Consider the following 19,212-nt stretch of genomic DNA (forward strand, 5'->3'; position numbering starts at 1 on the left):
TACAGTATTAACCTTTTTAGGGATTGAAGTGGACACAGTACAGGGACAATGTAGGCTCCCAAGAGACAAGATTAATCGCTTACATGAGGAAATCTTGTTTGGCCCCGCAGCAGGTAAACTGACGCTTAAACAGGCCCAATCATTGTTGGGTGTGTTTAACTTCGCCTGCCGAGTAATACCCATGGGTAGGATTTTCATGAGAAAATTAGAAAGGTCTACTGTGGGAATAAGGAGGCCTCATCATTTACTTAGGCTCACAAGCGAAATACAGCGTGACCTGGGGATTTGGGATGCCTTTTTGTCCCAATTTAATGGAATTTGCATATGGCAAGAGGCACCCATTTGTAATTCTGTTCTGGAGCTATATACCGACGCAGCGGGTGCCACTGGTTTTGGCGCTTTCTTTGCCGGTAGATGGTGTTCAGAATCCTGGCCTGCTAGCTGGGTGGAGAAAGGGTTCACGAGGAACATGCTTCTATTAGAAGTGTTTCCCATAATGGTCGCCATTGAGCTTTGGCATGATTTCTTAAAAAATAAGGAAGTGTTTTTTTGGTGTGACAACCTAGGGGTTGTTTACGCTATCAACAGACAAAAATCGGTACTCTTTACCTAGAACGGCGCCAGCGATTGAAATCGCGGTCGTCGGGGGTAAAAATCGCGGTCATCGCGGGTAAATCGGGATGACCGCGATGACCGCGATTTTCCCATAGGGAACAATGTTAAAAAGGCTGATTGACCGCGATTTTACTGTTAAATGGCTCAATGGACCCGATTTGGCCCTAGGAATCAATGTTAAATGGGCCACAGAGCCCAAATAAGGACAGTTAACCCTTAAATGTCCCCCCCAATTTTTAACGCCACCCCACGATCCACGCGAACCCGAAGCGTGGCGAGCGCAGCGAGCCCGCGAGGGGCGGCGGTACGCGTCCTCCGACCTTTTCATGCCCTACTATCCACTAGGGCGTGGAGTGAGAATATAATAGTGTGGCGAGCGCAGCGAGCCACCGAGCCCGAAGCGTGGCGAGCGCAGCGAGCCCCGCGAGGGGACGCGGATACCTTCACAGGTAGACGCGTCCCCTCGCGGGCTTCACAGGTGTCGGCATCGCCACGGACACCTGTGAAGCCCGCGAGGGGACGCGTATAACTGTGAAGGTATCCGCGTCCCCTCGCGGGGCTCGCTGCGATCGTGGGGTGGCGTTAAAAATTGGGGGGGACATTTAAGGGTTAATGGGCTCTGCGGCCCATTTAACATTGATTTCTATGGCCAAATCGGGTCCATTGAGCCATTTAACAGTAAAATCGGGTCCATCGCGCCTTTTAACATTGATTCCTATGGGAAATCGGGAGCATCGCGTCGCGGGCATCGCGGGTACATTTATGGCCGGCCGCGACGCGACCGACACGATTTCCATGTTTAACATGGGTTTCAATGGGAAATCGCGGGCATCGCGTCGGTCGCGTCGCGGCCATACATAAATGTACCCGCGATGCCCGCGACGGGCGCCGTTCTAGGTAAAGAGTACCCAAAAATCTACTTCCTTAGAGGTTCTCAGGGTAATTGGTCAGATTGTGCTTACGTGTCTGGTCAACAATATAACGTTGAGAGCCAAACACGTCCCCGGTGTACATAATGAAATAGCCGATGCCCTTTCGCGCTTTGAATGGCAGCGTTTTAGACGTCTGGCACAAACTGCACGTTTAACGGGTGACATTTGCCCTTTTTATGTATGGCAGGTAATACACCCGGAATGGAGGAGCTAGCTCATAGCTCTTTGGCGCCGGCTACGTTTGCCGCATATTTGTCGGCTTGGCAGAGTTGGAGCCAATTCTTATTGGAAAGGGGCAACAGAGGTAAGACTTTAAAATCATTAATTCTTGCCTTTGCTTGGCGTTTCTATGTAGCCGGGAAGTCTCGTGGCGCAGTGGGTAAGGCCTTAGCAGGCATTTCTTACTTTCTGCGTTTGAAAGGGAAAAAGGACATTACAAAGTCCTTTTTCCTGCAGAGAATGCTTAAGGGCTGGGCGAGATTAGAACCACCCATCCCCGACAGGCGGCGGCCGATGGATGGCCGTCTGTTGGGGAAGTTGGTACGCGCCTTAAAAGCAGTTTGCTCCTCTCAGTATGAGGCCAAACTGTTCGCTATGGCCTTCGTGATGGCTTTTCATGGAGCGTTCAGGGTAGGTGAACTGGTGGCACCATCTCGGTCATCGGCTTCACCTATGCTGACAAACCATGTCGTCGTTGCCCCCGACGGGTTATGGTGCAGAGTACAACGGTCCAAGACTGATGTAGTTGGCAAGGGGCGTTGGGTTCGAATGGGGTCCTGTCCGGATCGGCGGATTTGTCCGTTGGCTGTGGCAGGGGCTTATTCGAACTTGCGTCCTAATGTGCCTGGGGGATGGCTCATTCATATTGATGGGTCTCCCCAGACTCGTTATGAGTTCAATGCGGTTTTAAAACGGGGTATTCTGCACCTGGGTCTTTCACCGGAGATGTATGGGACACACTCTTTTCGCATCAGCGCCGCTTCGGCTGCCGCTGCGGCGGGTTGGTCCGATAGATCCATTCGGGCACTGGGTAGATGGAGGTCTGGTGCGTTTCGACGTTACATCAGACCTTGATCTGGCAGTGCGCCCCCTTTGAGGATTAGCCGCTCGCTCAAACACGCTTTAGTGTTTGGGGGGCCTTGAGGAATTTTTTATTGCCATCAGTTTTAATTACGGCTTCTGCCGGCTGGTGGGTGTGTTTTTTGCCTCAAGTCAAATTGGGGCGACCCAAATCCCCCCCCCCCCCCCAACCCAACTAATGTCAGGAATTGAACACAGCCCAATGTCAGGAACTACTCTATTTTAAAATTAATCTAATTCAATAATCATACTAATTTTTCTAAAATTATTTTTTCAGGCATGAGGATTGACCCGCAATTTATCTGGTTGTTGGGTCATTCCTTCGTTTACTGGCTATCAGTTTCCCCAAATGTTCTGGATTACTCACAGTATCCAAAACTGAATCTGTTTAGATGGTTAGGGCATCGGGGGTTGCGGTTTTCGCAATTTAGGCAGACATTCGAAGAGGCAGTGGATAGGTTCGGTTTCCCATTATTTTTAATTGTACACTTAGGGGGTAATGATTTAACATCCAGAACTTGTCTGGAGGTTAGATTCGAAATCAGAAATGAGTTATTAGATATTTTGCAGCGTTTCCCCTTTTGCAGAGTTTTTGGTCGGACATTATACCAAGGCAGAATTGGAGGGGTGCTCTTAACCCTGGTGCAATTGACCTGATAAGACGGAGGGTGAACTCAGTAGTGGGTCGAGCTGTCTGTCAGCATGGCGGATATTCGATTCCGCATGCGGGTATCACCTTCCGCGATCAGAGGTTGTACAGGAGCGACGGAGTACACCTTTCAGAAGAGGGTATGGCTTTGTTCCTTAGGGATATTTTAGAGAGTTTGAGGGGTATGTAGTTTAGTCTATGGTGGCGGTGCCGGATCGGGAGATCTCGGCAGGTGGCCGGTCTCAGAACGGTGGCTAGGTTATTTTGTACATTAACACCTTTTGGGATTCATTTCCCTTGAGGGGCAACTCCTTTGGAGAAAGTGACTTTGGCATGGCAACAGTTTTTCCTTCAGGGGCATCACCGATCCAGGTGGGCCCCTGATGTCGCTTTAGTTGAGTTGTGACCTGATGGGCAATATTTAGATCGTTCAGGCAGGTGGCCTGAATTTTATTTTTAAATTGTATTTTAAGGACAGGGATGTGGCAGGAGGCCAGTTCTTGTTCTTTTGGGCAGTCGGCCCAAGAAATCTTTATTTAAAGCTGTTCTGACCTCGCCACCATAGATAGTTAAATTTAAATATTATAATTAGATTAAATAGGCCGCCCTCTTTCAGAAAAATAAAAAGACGACCCCATTCACCACATTTCAGTTGTCCGAGTCGTTATTTTAGATAAGATGATTTGAGTGGTGCATGAATGCAGTGGGTCATGAAAGACTTATGAGAGCATAGATATTGCCTCTTTTTTAGGCTAAATATTTATGTGTCACGTTTATAGGCATTTCCGTCACTCTATCTGGCTATATCTTTGTCTAATTTTGAATAGGGGAATTCACTTTATTATATCTTTCACACTTTTTTGTTGGGCACAGTTCATCATGAAATTGAATACTGTATAACCCATGTAATATTGGCACAACAATTTATATTTGTTATTGTAAGATCAATCCATCCCAAGGGTCTGCCTAAACCACATTGTCTCAATTGTACCCCCCCCCCCCCCCCCCCCAAAATACAATGAGAATCTTGCACTCAGCACACCCCAACGTGTTTGTTACCTGGAAATGTTATAGATATTTCACGAATATGAGACCTTATGTTTCATGAGTAAAAAAATGTCTGAGCGCCACAGATATGCTCCTTAAAACTCATCATCACTGGTCTAACACAGTATGACACCTTCTAGTAAGCTTATCCTAATAATGCGTCACATTTATTAAATTAATTTATTATTAACACTAGTTTAAAAATTACCAGATCACTTTTTAATAAATCCTTCCCATTATGTGAAACACTATTGCCGGTGTCCCCTAATATAGAACTCAAATCACCACGTATGACGTCACGTATTTATGCTAATATGAGAATCTGTCTAGGTAGCAGAATTCCATTAATCTATCAGTGGGAGCCGCTGGTATGTAATGCCCGCGATCATCATCAGCCACGGTCACGCCGATTGGAGCAGCGTGATATACGGGCAGCCAATCTCCCACTGGAGAAATGACTGACCCACAATTTGGAACGCAAGCCCTGTTTCATGATTCCGTCACACAGACAGGAAGCGGAAGTCCGCACACGGAAGTGTGGGTGACCCGCAAATTGGAACGCACGCCACTATTTTGCGCGAGTTATCATTCTGTAGCTCGCCTTCTGCTCTGGTTAATTGCAATACACTTGATGAGTATCATCCTTCTTTGTTGAACATTGTTAGTGACTTTCCTCACGTTTTATGAGGCATTCTTAGGTAGTTTAGGAACCGGATATGACCTCATTAGCTCTGGGTATATATAGAAGCCAGGACAGCTCAGTATTATTCTGGCTGTCAGGAGTACCTGCGTGCTACTACCCTACAGGTAAGGTGACTTTGGGATGGATTTCATCACGTACTGCCAGTCATTGTATATTTTTCAGTGTGCCAATATGACAATGTACTGTTGACAAAAAGCACTGTAAAAATGTCTTTGCAATGTGTTAAATTAACGACACCTGTGCATTTAGTTCATCATCTCTCTATAACATATGGTTGGTGTTGATCAGTGCATTCCCTTATTGTTGTCAATAAGCACTTTAATAATATCTGTACAATATGTTAAATTAACGGCACCTATTTATTTATTCTATTGACTTGCTATGATCAATATATGGCTATTGCTGATCAGTGCACTTCCTTACTGTTCGCAGTTGGGTCGATCAGTGTACTTATTTATTACTTATTTATTATTCGTAACCCAGTCCTGGGGTATGATGAATCCTGTCCTGGGGTATGATGAATTCTGCCCTCACTTAGCAACATACAGTGTAATGAACCACTCACTAATAGACTCCTCCTGACATACAACTTTAGTACATTATGTGGAGTTGGAAATATACCTGCGCGAATGTTACATCTATACATGCACATCTTTTTTAGATATCAAACCACATTGAGTTGTCTATCCGACGTGAACACCACTGGGTTGGGAACCCTAACTGACCATAGACCGTCTGGTTAGCCCGCTCTTATTAATTTCCGGTATGTAAATTTTTACCACCCTGTCTTTGCCATATTTTTGAATCACCGCGTATTGACGGTGTGGTTCACTACTTATAGGTATTTTGGATTTATAACATCCACCACCTGGGAATTGCTGTGGACCTACCCCCCAGCTAAATATATAACAACGTGCGAAGGTCACGATACTATACTACACTATAGGTATGTAATATAATATTGAAAACCTTGAATCTCCTTACCATTTCTCCTCAACTTCTCTCTCCCCCTCCTCGACCTTGCTATTCTAAGTGCTAATTTTTCCCTATAGTTGGACATACATCTGTGCCTAATTATTTGTTTAATAACTTGTTTTAGATTATAAAATCTTGAAAAAAACATCTACTTTAAGGATACATGTTTCTGCACAATTGTTGATGTACAACTTTCGGTATGTACCAGGACAATAACACATTTGTAAATGGTCATATTTATATTCTGTACTATTTACGATATATCATGATCTCTACCATCTACAGTGTAATTAAACCCCTGATGAAGTATTTTTTAAGACGAAACGCGTTGGGCTGTTGAAGCTACATCCTAAAAATGAAATCCTGATGTGAAATTTTTTTTAATAAAATTGTTTTATCATTGAATTTCTAATATATTTTAATTGGATTTGTTATCAACACCATAAATATTAGTGGTGACTTTTCTTATAGATGGTGGAGAATTTACAGCGCTCTCTACACTCTCTTTGTCTCTGTCTTTGTTATATCTCCCACTAACAGGGGGGATTCGTAGAGAAGCAGCTTTGTTATACTGGGCGCTCTTGGGGTCACTTTGTGTTTTTTATATATATATATATATATATATATATATATATATATATATATATATATATATATATATATATATATATTTTTTTTTTAAAAGAAGACCTGGACTACGTCAGAAAGAAGAAGACGTGATCTTCGCCTAAGGACCTTGGTGAGTAGGATATTTTCCACATGTACCCCTATGGATTTCTTTGGATCCTTTCTCCCTCCGTGGGTGTCCACGAAACCCCTGGAGGGAGAATAAATTAGCGTGCCGAGCGTAGCGAGGCACCGGGCCGGCAAGGGGGGGCGATCCACATCCCCCCTTGTCGGGATTTCGGCGGTCGGGATTCCGGCGTCGGGATTTTGAACGCCGGGATCCCGACCGCCGGGATTTCATACTGAATCTAGCTCAAGATAGGTAAGTATCAGTATGTATGTGTAATGTATGTATTAAAATGATACTAAAGTTATTTGGTCACTTACATAGTGACCTTTACCTACTGTATCTGTTGGAGCCCCCAGGGAACAGACAAAGGCCAACTACCTGCAAATGCACTTTGCCACTCTGACCCCACCCTAAATTTGGCATTTGCACCCCCAAGCATTTAATTGCACAGGTCTCCCATACAATAGGGATGTTTCAGGATAATTTCTGGCCTGTTCAGCCCATTCAAAGGAACAAATATGTGGATATCTCAAAATTTACAGAGAAACCTAATGCTAAATCAAATTATTATAATTATTATTATTATTATTATTATTATCATCAAATCCTGAGGAACCGGTTGACTTAACCTTTTGAATTAAATGTGAGTGAAGTTTTTCATGTTTTTCTTTCACTTTCATCTAAAAGTCTCCTGAGTGCCTTCTTTCTGTGGGAATATATATATATATATATATATATATATATATATATATATATATATATATATATATATATATATATATATATATATATATATATATATATATATATATATATATATATATATATATATAGATTCTATATCAGTCGTGGCTAACCTTGACACTCCAGCTGTTGTTAAACTACACATCCCAGCATGCACTGCTACAGTTTTGCTATTTGGCCATGCTAAAACTGATGCAGGGCGTGCTGGGATGTGTAGTTCTAGGTTAGCCATCACTGTTCTATATGCATAAAATTAAATTCCTGGGGGTAATGGACGGTCGTGCTGCCGAGACACAGCTGGGCATGCATATAGATTCATATGCATGCCTGGCTGTGTCTCGACAGCACGACCGTCCATTACCCCCAGGAATTTAATTTTTACCCCATTTGGGGTAATTTACCCCTATTCTCTGGCCACTGTTCTAGCTCAACAGATTGTAATAAATTTATGGTCTATCCCAAATTGTTTCCGTCACTAAACTAAATTATTCAAGTGTCTATTTCAGAATGTTCATAGTTTCTATTTGTATGTTAACATAGAAACATAGAAACATAGAATTTGACGGCAGATAAGAACCATTTGGCCCATCTAGTCTGCCCCTTTTTTACCCTTCAGGTAAACTCAACCCTTTTTAATCCTTATTTCTTTGTAAGGATATTCATATGCCTATCCCAAGCATGTTTAAATGTTCTCTCAATTATTTCCCTTTTTTCACATATTTGTGTGTTTCCCAGATAAACAAATATCAGAAAACATCCTGAATGTAGCACGTAAATTTACAAGATTTTTTTTATAATTGTGGAAGTACTAATTCATCTGACATTAGCCATACAAACAGCTGTTGTAGTCCAAGGCTATATAATAAACATCCTAGCACCTCATGTGTGTGTACCTCTAGCATGTTAAAACCTTAACTTAACTTATCTTAACATTAAACCTGAAATAAAGACTCGGAGACATAGGTTTGGCAGAAATTGTTAGCTGATTTATTGTTTGAAATATTTAAGCTAGTTTTGATTTGATTAAACTAATTTAATTAAATGGTGGCCAAGAAAGAACGGCTACTAAACTAAGCTCCACCCCCTAACACAGCATACGTAATCAAACTACCCTACCAAGCAGTATCCACTCGACCTACTACATTGACTACCACCCAGCCACGTGGTCTCGCTGCCCCCGAGCGGGTGATCGAGCGAAAGGTCTAAGTCAATGAATAGGCGAGCGCACCGAAAAACAATCTATATACGTTGCATAAACAGGTAATGAAGGCTAAAAACTATTAACCTACCCTTCTTTCCCACCAAGGCATGAACCCTGGTCCCAGGGTACAGCCCCGCCACCATCTTAAAACACCCTAGCAACAACCAGAAGCAGATCCTCCAGAAAAAAGAAACAGCCCCTCAGGTACTAAATGAACCCCATCAGGCCTAAACAGGTGACGGCACTTAAACCTAATCCGTGCATGAGGTATAACAGCACCGCCGGCCACTAAAACCCACCTTGCAACAGCCGAATTAAGCTTCTGTCTGGCCTCGTCAACCGCCTTAGCATCTCTAGCCCCTCTCAAACAGATACGAGGAACAATAAAAGACCACACTAACATACAGTGTGGCCAGGCTGCACCAATGGCCTCCAAATCACTCAAGATCCGGGCCCGCAATCTCAATTGGGACATTTTCCCAAGGTCGTTGCCACCAAGATGAAGCACCAGGACTTCGGGCACACCAAACCTGCGAACATTCACCATAAGGAATGACTTCAAGGCGCCCCAAGTCATTCCCCTAACACCCAACCACCTAATGGATTGAGAGCAAGGAAACTCAGGCCCCTCCCTAGAGGCAACCAACCGAGCAGCCCAATAGATAAAGGAGTGACCCACTACCCACACTTTTAGCCTATCGTACCCCACACCTACAAGAAGGAGAAGAAAAAGAGAAGCCATTAGTAAGGTTTTATTGATATGAAGGGACATGTTATTGGACTAGAGCAGGGGTGGCCAACCGGTCAGAGGTAAAGAGCCGAAAAATATCAGTCGTCAAACCAAAGAGCCAACATCATGCGCCAAAAAGGGGCGTGATCGGGGGAGTGGTCAGGGGCGTGGTCATATGACACAAGGAGAGTGGCCACATGACAAAACTTTATGCCCCCAGTGCCAGATATGCCCCCCACAGTGCCAAACATCATATGCCCCCCACAGTGCCAAACATCATTTGCCCCCCACAGTGCAAAACATCATATGCCCCCCACAGTGCCAAACATCACATGCCCCTCAAAGTGCCAAACATATGCCCCCCACAGTGCCAAACATCATATGCCCCCACAGTGCCAAACATATGCCCCCACAGTTAGGAAGCTGGGCCCTCCAGCACAGGTGTTGCCCACAGTGCAACACCTATGCTGGAGGGCCCAGCTTCCTAACTAAAGGGCCCACCTAGAGGGCCAGGAGGGCCCAACAAACAAATGAGCCACGGGCCAGAAGGGCCTGAATTTTCCCACGGGCCTAGTGCCCGACACCCGGTGGTCTAGGGTGGATGGAGGGTAGGAGGCCAAAGGCCCCTACCTGGTGTTGGGAGAGGCCGCTGGGGGGAGCTTCGTCTGCTCTTTTGCTTCCCACCCCCGCTGGCCTCTCCGGGAGCCATCTTCTTTTTTCTTGCTGAAGGCGCCGGAGATCTTCTGTCTTGATCCCGGCGTCTTCTGGCCTCTTCAGCGGCGCCGGAACTCTTCTCCCCGCCGCCGTCTTCTGCGCCATCCTCCGGCGGCTTCTCGCGTCTTCAGGAGCGCTGCTGCGCTCTGCCGGCGTGGAGAAGACTTTTCGCCCTCCCGCTGGCGTCTGATGTCAGACGCCGGGGGCTGGGCGGAAACGGCGCGGCGAGCGCCGATTGGCTCGCCGCGGCCGTTTCCTATTGGCCACCGATGCGGCGTTTTGAATTTGGCAGCCGAATTGGCGCCAAATGAAAAACCCCGCTTGGAGCCGCAATTTACAGCGCGAGCCGCGGGTTGGCCACCGCTGGACTAGAGGATCTGCCAAAAAGAAAAAAATGTGTAAGATTCTGATTGTGGCACGTATTGCTGCCGGAGACATGCTTCAATCACAATTGAAGCCATACCAGGACACAAGAGGGAAGAGTCACAATCATTTGAGGGTAACAGAACGTGGAAGGGGATGCGGAATGAAAGGTGTACTCGGCCGGAGAGAAACGACTGGACCTGCTGAGGGACTCTTAATTAAGACTATAGCCGAATTAAAAGGTCAATTCAGTCCGTCAGGTCAGGCAAAAAGCGAGAAAACTCCGGACGCTGGCCCAACAGCAGAGCGTAGCTAATCCCCGAGTAGGAAGGACAAGGGTAGGGGTAACAAAGGATCATTCAGCATCCAAACAAAACAAACAAGACAGCACAGCGCGCTCAGGGCAGGAGGTGAGGCCTAATATATTTCTTATAACTAGCAGAGCGCCACCTCCCTAAAGCCTTAATGTCCCCCATTGATCGCCCCAATGCGAAAGGAATGGGTACCGAACTCCCGAGGGGAGAGACCCATCCCTGCCAAACAGTAACGCAACATCGAGCGAAACTGATAAAGAGTCACCGGAGACTCGTCATAATGGAAGAGCCCTCGCGGGGCGGCCACACCAACTCATACTACGAGGCAAGAGCCACCGGGCAGACCCCGACTGGACTCACGGGCGCTAATGCTACCCATTTACCCCAAGCCGCCTGATCCGTCTTGGACCCATAGTGCCCCAGAATCTAAGCACACATCGGACAACAGAAGGACTGCTTCTCTGGACTTAGCCGGCGCCACAATTTCAGATACCCGGAAAGCCCCGTGGAATGCCAAAGAAAAAGCCAGGCGGAATAAGAGGGTCTCATACTCTGACTCAGCGCAGCGACCCACCTCATCTATCATGGCCGGGAGCATGGAAGCATCTATAGGACGCCGGGCGTCCGGGGGGACTGGGGAAACACGGGACCAACCCTTCATTGCTCTAGTAACCAAGAAACTTTTTGTGTAGTCAGGATAGCCCTTAAGTCTACAGAAAAAGGAAATCCCCGCTAAATAAAGTGATGCAACTGCCCTGGACCTGCCGGCTGTCACAGTTTATACTTTGCCTCCCTGCCTATTCAGCTCGGGAATTGGCTTGACCTAACGCAGAGGTGCGGAGTCTAACCGTGCCGAGGGTTTTCTGCCAGTGACCCCTCCAATTGGTATTTGGGCTTTTGCGGCACTCGACACGTCGGTCGCGGTCCTCTGGTTAGGTTTCCCTTTATGAGCTGGCGGCCGGGAGTAGGTAATATGCAGAGGCGGTCGTCTAGCCGGGTCGGTATCTGTGCGGTCAGTTAGGAGCCCAGGGGAGAGGCAAAGAAGGTCCAATACAAGCCGGGTCATACACGGGAGACACTGGTTGCGGTACACTGGGATGAGACGGGAGAATAGTCGAGAGCAAGCTGGGGTCATACACGGGGAAGTCACGGGCGGAGTACAAGGGGTTAAGCGGAAGAGTAGTCAGTAACAAGCCGGATCAAAATAGTAGCAATAGGGACGAGCACTAAGGCACAGTAACGCTGGAGTAGGTGTGAGCCTATACTCTGGCAGTGATTTGCCTGCCAGAGACTTCCTTTATACTGGGGACTAGGCAGTTCAATTTCCTGCCTGTTACTTTAAACATCAGAACGCGCGGCGCGCGCGCCCGCGTACCCGGAAGCCGCAGAGACGCTGACGGGAGCTGTGCGGGGAGAGACGCCAGCCGCCCGCTACACTGCCGCCTGCCACCCGCCTCAGCCCGCCGTCGCCCAGACTGCCCCAGCCAGTGCCCGGAGCGCCCAGCCTGACCCCCGCAGAAGCCACGTCCCCGGACCCGGTAAGAGACTCCCGCGGTCCGGGAGACTGTGACACCGGCGCTGTACAAATGCCACAAGAAGGACGACAAGCGCTTGTACCCCTGCCTACCTGCACGCACGGCCCCTCCAGAGAACTCCTCCCACTCCGTCCAGGCCTGCCGAGAAGTCCTAACGGTAGCAGGGGCCAGGGAGGACTCGACTAACTCCTCCTTTCCGGCCCGATCACCTGCCAAACAGAAGAGGGGCAGGGTACCCCCACAGAGTCAGCATCGGGGGCCAATTCCCGAAAGCGCTGCTACTGGAAATGAGAAAGGGCATCAGCCACTTCATTCTCGACCCCGGGCACATGTCTCACCCTGAACAATATATTGAAGCGCAAGCATTGGAGAAACAGGTGACTCAACACATGCAACACAACAAGATGGCCCTCTGGTTGTTGATGGCGTAAAACACCCCTAAATTATCACACCAGAAAAGCAGACTCCTGTTCGCCAGGCGAGGCCCCCAGATCTCCATGGAGACCATGATGGGGAACAACTCTAACAGCAGCAAGTCTCGCGTCAGGCCCGACTCAAACCAACCAGGGGGCCAAGTTGCAACACACCAACTACCAGCTAAAAAACAACCAAAATCAGTGGAACCTGCGGCATCAGTGAACAACTGCAACTGAAGGTTGTCCACTACAGGGGCCAACCAGATCTGCACACCGTTGAAATGCTGGAGGAATGCAGCCCAACCTCCAGGTCTCGCCTGATCTCACTCGACAGGCGGACTAGGTGATGCGACCTGGCCACCCCTGCAGTGGCACGTTCCAACTTTCTACAAAATAACCTGCCCATAGGTATAACTTTGCAAGCAAAATTCAGCTGCCCCAGCAAAGACTGAGCTTGACGTAATGGGACCTTCCTGGCTCGGCGACACACGTCAATGGCCTCCCCGAGCTTCGTGTCCTTATCTTGTGGCAGTGAGCAAAGCCCCTGCACGGAGTCAATCTGGATCCCCAGAAAGGAAAGACACGTAACAGGGCCCTCCGTCTTCTCTTCCACGATCGGGACCCCGAAGTGACGGAAAAGAGAACGGATACAATCCAGGATGGCCGCACACCGTGTGGACCCAGCCTGCTCCACGCACAGAAAGTCGTCAAGGTAATGAGCGATCCCGCTCTCCCCTGATGACTGCTCCACACACCAATGCAAAAAGGTACTGAATCTCTCGAAAAAGGCACAGGATACGAACACCCCATCGGCAAACATTTGTCGATGAAATACTCCTCTCCTATGCGAAAGCCCATTAACCTAAAGGCATTGGGGTGTAATGGAAGCAGGCGGAATGCCGATTCAACATCGATCTTAGCCATAAGGGCCCCTGTACCGTACTAACCATAGCCAGAGCATCGTCAAATGACTGATAAGCCACTGAACAGCACGCTTCCGGGATGGCGTCATTGACAGAGAAACCCGCAGGGTAAGACAGATGCTGAATTAGGCGGAATTTGCCAGGGACCTTCTTGGGCACGACTCCTACCGGGGAGATAACCAAGCCATCTACCGGGGGCTGATCAAAGGGGCCGGCCATACGCCCCAACTGTAACTCTTTGTCCACTTTTTCCCTTAACACTTCGGGAAGTGAACGAGCAGACTGCAGGTTTCTGAAGGAGCCCCCTCTAACTACGCCCTGAACTGGCAACTGGAACCCCTGACTAAAACCTTGAAACAAAAACTCCGCAGTCACCCTATCCGGGTATCGGCTAAGCCAGCCGGCCATCGCCTCGACCCTAACCGGGGTATGAGCCCTATGAAGGATTCCCGGAGGGACCTGCCTTGGAGGAGGACCCTGCTCCCGCCCCTCTGCCAGGGCAGCCGCCCCGAAAGCCGCTTGAGGCAGGATGGTTCCCTGAACAATTGATGCAGACATGTTTAAACCTGCATTTTTGTCCCAGCTGGCAAGAGGAGTTGTTATAGGCATAACATTTCCCCTTTGCCTGTCCTGTTCCTGCAGGCCGGGCCCCAGGCACAGGATGTTGCGCCTGCGGGGTGCCCGATGAAACCCTGGGCGCAGTGGAGGGGGCCGTAGCGACACCGACTGCACTCAAATGGACCCTAACCACTTCCATCCACACCTCCACATCCTTACACCCTAGGTCTAATATATGCAAGCAATCCTGCTTGCGCCGGAACTGCTCGTCGTAGGTACGCCAAGCAGTGCCGCCATATTTGAGGTGCATGTCATGGACCATATGAATGTACCTGATGACATTCATATGCTCATCAGGTCTGTCCTCTAGGTAGCAGGCCGCGAAAACGCAGAAACCTGCCAGCCAATTATCATAGGAGCGGTAGGCCTCCACGCCTATCCCCCCTTTACCCTTGGCCTCTTTGTACGCCTTCTTGGAGTCCTCCGTCAGGCTAATTACATCAACAAAATCCCCTTTCTGAATTTTAACCCTACAGCTCTCTCTAAGGCCCCTCAACACTGCCGTGTAGTCGCAGTGAACCACCCCTGCCCCCTCCTCATCAGAGGCCTCACCTGACGACTCCGGCTGAGCAGCCCATGTGTCATCGTCCGTATCGGCATCGTCAGCCGTGTCGACCTCCTCGCCGTCGACACCGTCGGCGTCAGGGAAATCCTCTTCCATGGCGGTATCGTACTTGTCTGGGACGGGGGCTGGGCGGCCCAAGGCCTGGTGTGAGGGACCCAGTCTACTGGCCCGCCGTGGGGTAGGTTCAGTGGTGTCAGGGTTACGGGTAGACCTCCCTTCCATCACCGCTACGGCGTCACCCATATCTTGGATGGCCCGCATGAATTGTGAGCAACCCCGGGTGACACCCCTATTGGCCGAAGCCGGTGACCTCCCACTAGCACCGTCACCCCCCGCGTCCCATTGCATGGCCTGCACCAGGGGAGCCAGATCCCCAGCAACCGAGGACAAAGCAGCAGAGAGGACCTCGGGGTCAAAGGCCATGTCGGCAGATCCCGCCGCAGGGCCACGACTAGTCCTCCGACCGTATCGACCCCCGCGGGCGGAGCTTCTGCCACGAGCATGCCCAGAACCGCTAGGCCCACCACCCGCAGCGTTACCCCCGGCAAGCCGGGACCTGTTGCCCAACAAGGTGGGCAGAAGTGGCCTCGGGGACCCCGGCGGGGAATCCCTCGCTATCCCCAGGTACTGGCGCGCTCCCGCACCTCCCCATGCGCTGGCTGGCGTGCGCACAAGCGTTGCCCTCTGAGCCCCATCAGCAGGCTGGGAGCTCTGAATGAGGCCCCTATCAGACGCTCCTCTGCGACCTCGCAGGACCCCCCCCCCCCTCCGTCTCCTAGCAGGGGCCGGGGATGCAGAGGCAGCATTAGGCCCACTACCTCCCGCAGACGCGCGCCACGGCTCCACGCCGACCACCAGCCGACACGGAGGAGGCCACACCCGCAGCCCGGGGGCTGGGGCTAGCAGACACGGCCCTCCTCACACGCCGACCTGCGGGAGGCGCAGACGCCGATGCCGTGGGTGATTGCGCGGTAAGTGTGGAGGCGGGCAGCTGGGCATCCTCCGCAGCAAAGCGGGCAGGCAGCCTGGCAGAACGCCATGGGCGCAGGGACCGCGAGGACATGGCCTAGCAGGGAAAGGTGCCTAAAATAGGGACAAGTGGAAGCTCAAGGGAAAACGTCCACTCACCAAAATTTCAGCAGGAAAGAGAGGAAGACTCCTCCCTTTCCTGACCCAATATTCAGCTAACTCTGCCATTCCCAAGCACCTTATTGGATCCCCGAGTCACATGCTCCCCAAGGGTCACACACACAGCCTGGGATGTTTAATCCATTCCATGCCTAGTGCTGGCATTACATTAATCATATATGTAATACGTGTAAAATGCCTTCTGGTGCTTCACTTTAGATAAACATCTCTTTCACTTATTGAATGGGGGCACAGTCATGATGTTGGCGAAATTGTCAAAATTGGCAACATGTCTTAATTTGTGATGTCGATATTGATTGTGTCAACATAGTTCAAGTGTCGACACCTGCTAAATGCTGACAATGACGAAATGGTGACGATGACGCGGGTTAGGGGTGACAATGACGTGGGTTGCCGTTAGGTTTAGAGTTTACTCTGTTAGCATGTTAATGCTTGACATTTAAACAATATTGACATCATAACTGTTGTGTCAACATAATGAATGCTGACATTGCTATTGACTACATTCCTATCAGATAGTCTATGTTTTATGTAAAGGGTATAAAATTATTCAAACAAAATAAATGGAAATAAGGTGTTGCAAACACTCCTTAAGCTAACTTACACATGTCTTGATATACATACTGATCTCACATGTAGCACACCGGGCACCATTCGTTTTATTACTCTAGGAACCAGAAATACCACTTTGTGAGCCCTGGGCAGTATTTTATTCATAAGATTCTACCTTTATACCTCTTACCACACCAGGAACATTTATTGTCTACTGTCAGTTGCACAACCATCAATGAATGTTTGTAACAAGGAGACATGAAGGTTTATAGGCCCCCTAAGTAAAACTACAATACATACAGTATGGTTTTCTTAACATGAATGTTTTTGCCATCTGCTTGCAGGAACAAGTCACGCAGTTGTCCCGCTGGTTGTGGTAACAACGCTCATACTATCTGCGCTCATCATATTATTGGGCTATCTGTTTAAAAAGAACAAATGTTTCCCAGAGTTTGGCATTCCGAGCATCCAGTGCACAAAGTCCAGCACTGACGCTGCTGACGTAGAAGAATGCATTCTTATCACATAGCTGGGACCAGAGGACTACAAATAGACTTTTAAAAACACCACAAGAATAAAGTTGATTTTGAACGATACTAAAAAGTTCTGAAGATATTTTAAAATGTTTGGACTTCTTGTTAAAGATTTTTGATTTAAAAAGGAGCCACCGCTTATTTAAAGATAATATATATGAAGGTGGTTCAATAAGTAAGGTAACAAGACCTCTCACGAGTGTAATGTTCTCTATTTCTTTGTAATTTCCCACTAGGCGACAGCAGGTAGAGCCATCTCTGTTCAGGCTGCCATGCTCCTAGCCCATTGATTTACAGGAGCTGACAATTATTGAAGGATCTGTATGCGCATTGCAATGCGATCGCAGCTGCTGTGTCTTTGCAATGGCTCCAGTGGGCGTCTCTGTATTTTTCAGGGCTGCTGGGTTCTTTGAATAATTATGCACATCCTAAACATGCATCAAAAAGAAGAGCGCTAATTAGGATGGGGTTGAATTAATAAATTAGAAAGGACAGAATATATAAAGGGGTTCAGGTTCACCCACAAAGCACATTTGGTCTGCTAATGGATAACACCATTTGCACTGCAGGTGGGGCAGATGTAACATGTGCAGAGAGTTAGATTTGGCTGGGGTTTGTACTTCAAACTGAAATCTGAAGGGCAGTGTAAAAATAAAGCAGCCAGTATTTACTCTGCACAGAAACAAAATAACTCACCCAAATCTAACTCTCTCTGCACATGTTACATCTGCCCCACCTGCAGTGCACATGGTTTTGTCCATTAAAGACGAAGTTTGCTTTTGCAAACGAACCTGAATCACCCCTATAAAGTATAGTGTATATAATGAAAAAATTAAAAATAAATATAACAAGAATAATAATAATAAAATGAAATAAAATTAATATAAAATAATAATATAAAAAAAAATTCTACTGATGATGCAGGGCAGCTAAGTTGTGTATTGCATCATCAGTAGAGAAAGAATAAGCTCAGTTTGCTCCACAGACTTTTTATCACCCAAGAAAGAGCTGTAAACATTAAAGCTGTGTACACACGGGGGCGATAGGGGCTGAAATCGCTGGAAATATGGTCACTGGCGACCATATTGCCAGTGATGGGAGTGTTCCCCAGCGATAAATCGCCGGGTGCGCGCTCCCGTTTTCAGCCCCGTTCTAATCGCTGGTCGCAGCTCCTTGCTCCTGCGACCAGCTGATTACCTCTGTGGCACCGCCGGCAGAGGTTCCCTTTCATCAGTGACCATCTCTGGTCGCTGATGAAAAGGAGAAACTGAGCAATATATCTCCCCCGTGTGTACGGGGCTAAAGTGACATTTTTATTATTTTATATTCATTGCATTTCTTTTTATTATTTTTATTTTTATATCTATTTTTATTTTTTACATGATAAGCATGATACTCTTTATCTCTTCTGTCCTTTCTAATGTATTCATTCAACCCCATACAAATTAGTGCTCTTATTTTTACAAAGCTTTTCTAACCACCAATAAAGCTGCTTCTTTCATATAATATAATATATAATAAAAGTTTTCTTCTTAAAACCATCGGCATGTATGCAGTGGCGGTTTTTACTTATGTGCTGCAGGGTTGCAGCCCCATCAGGTAAAATCTGCCACTGTTCTCTGCCTATGAAACCAGATGCAGTCTGTGAGACTGCTCTGGCTTCATTGTCCGACCTGCCAGTCACTCAAGGCAGTCCTCTGGGATGCCTCACTTTGCGAAATGCGGGGCAGCCCCAAAAACAGGTTCTGAGCATGCGCAGTACTGCGGACGACACTGAGCATGCACCGGTCTTGGGAACCTGATTAAGGGCCAGATGCACTAAGCTTTATACGTTATAAAATGGAGAGTGATAAACAGCCAGCCAATCAGCTCCTACCTGCCATGTCACAGGCTGTGTTTGAAAAATGTCAGGTAGGAGCTGATTGGTTAGTTGTTTATCACTCTCCATTTGATCACTTTTGAAGCTTAGTGCATCTGGCCCTAAGCCTCCAGGTACTGCTGAAAAGGCAGCCCATGGAGGCTTGGTCCAGCGCATATGCAGAATGTATGAAGTTACTGCGCATGCACTGGCCCCATGCAGGGGACCGGTGGCTGGGACCGGCAGCAGTGGGGAGCACA

The 19,212-nt window shown here is 48.0% G+C and overlaps 1 protein-coding gene and 1 long non-coding RNA gene across 3 annotated transcripts in view; both read left to right on the forward strand.

Moving 5' to 3' along the window:
- PLA2R1 (phospholipase A2 receptor 1) overlaps positions 1-17,618 on the forward strand; it is a 139,485-nt gene extending 121,867 nt beyond the window's left edge. Inside the window, exons 29-30 of the mRNA XM_083153968.1 lie at positions 8,217-8,252; positions 16,906-17,618. Coding sequence (XP_083010094.1) covers positions 8,217-8,252; positions 16,906-17,090 — 221 coding nt within the window. The 3' untranslated portion in view covers positions 17,091-17,618. The remainder of the gene's footprint in view (positions 1-8,216; positions 8,253-16,905) is intronic.
- LOC146020681 (uncharacterized) lies at positions 4,997-6,406 on the forward strand. 2 transcript variants are annotated; one of them, XR_014450830.1, is made up of 5 exons: positions 4,997-5,130; positions 5,688-5,789; positions 5,868-5,972; positions 6,126-6,198; positions 6,287-6,406. It is a non-coding gene; the product is annotated as an uncharacterized LOC146020681 (long non-coding RNA). The 2 variants fall into 2 exon arrangements; XR_014450829.1 differs by having other exon boundaries at positions 6,126-6,406.
- Positions 17,619-19,212: the final 1,594 nt, after the last annotated feature.

The sequence above is a fragment of the Crinia signifera genome, chromosome 7, assembly GCF_055691185.1.
Source record: "Crinia signifera chromosome 7, ASM5569118v1, whole genome shotgun sequence".
NCBI lineage: Eukaryota > Metazoa > Chordata > Amphibia > Anura > Myobatrachidae > Crinia > Crinia signifera.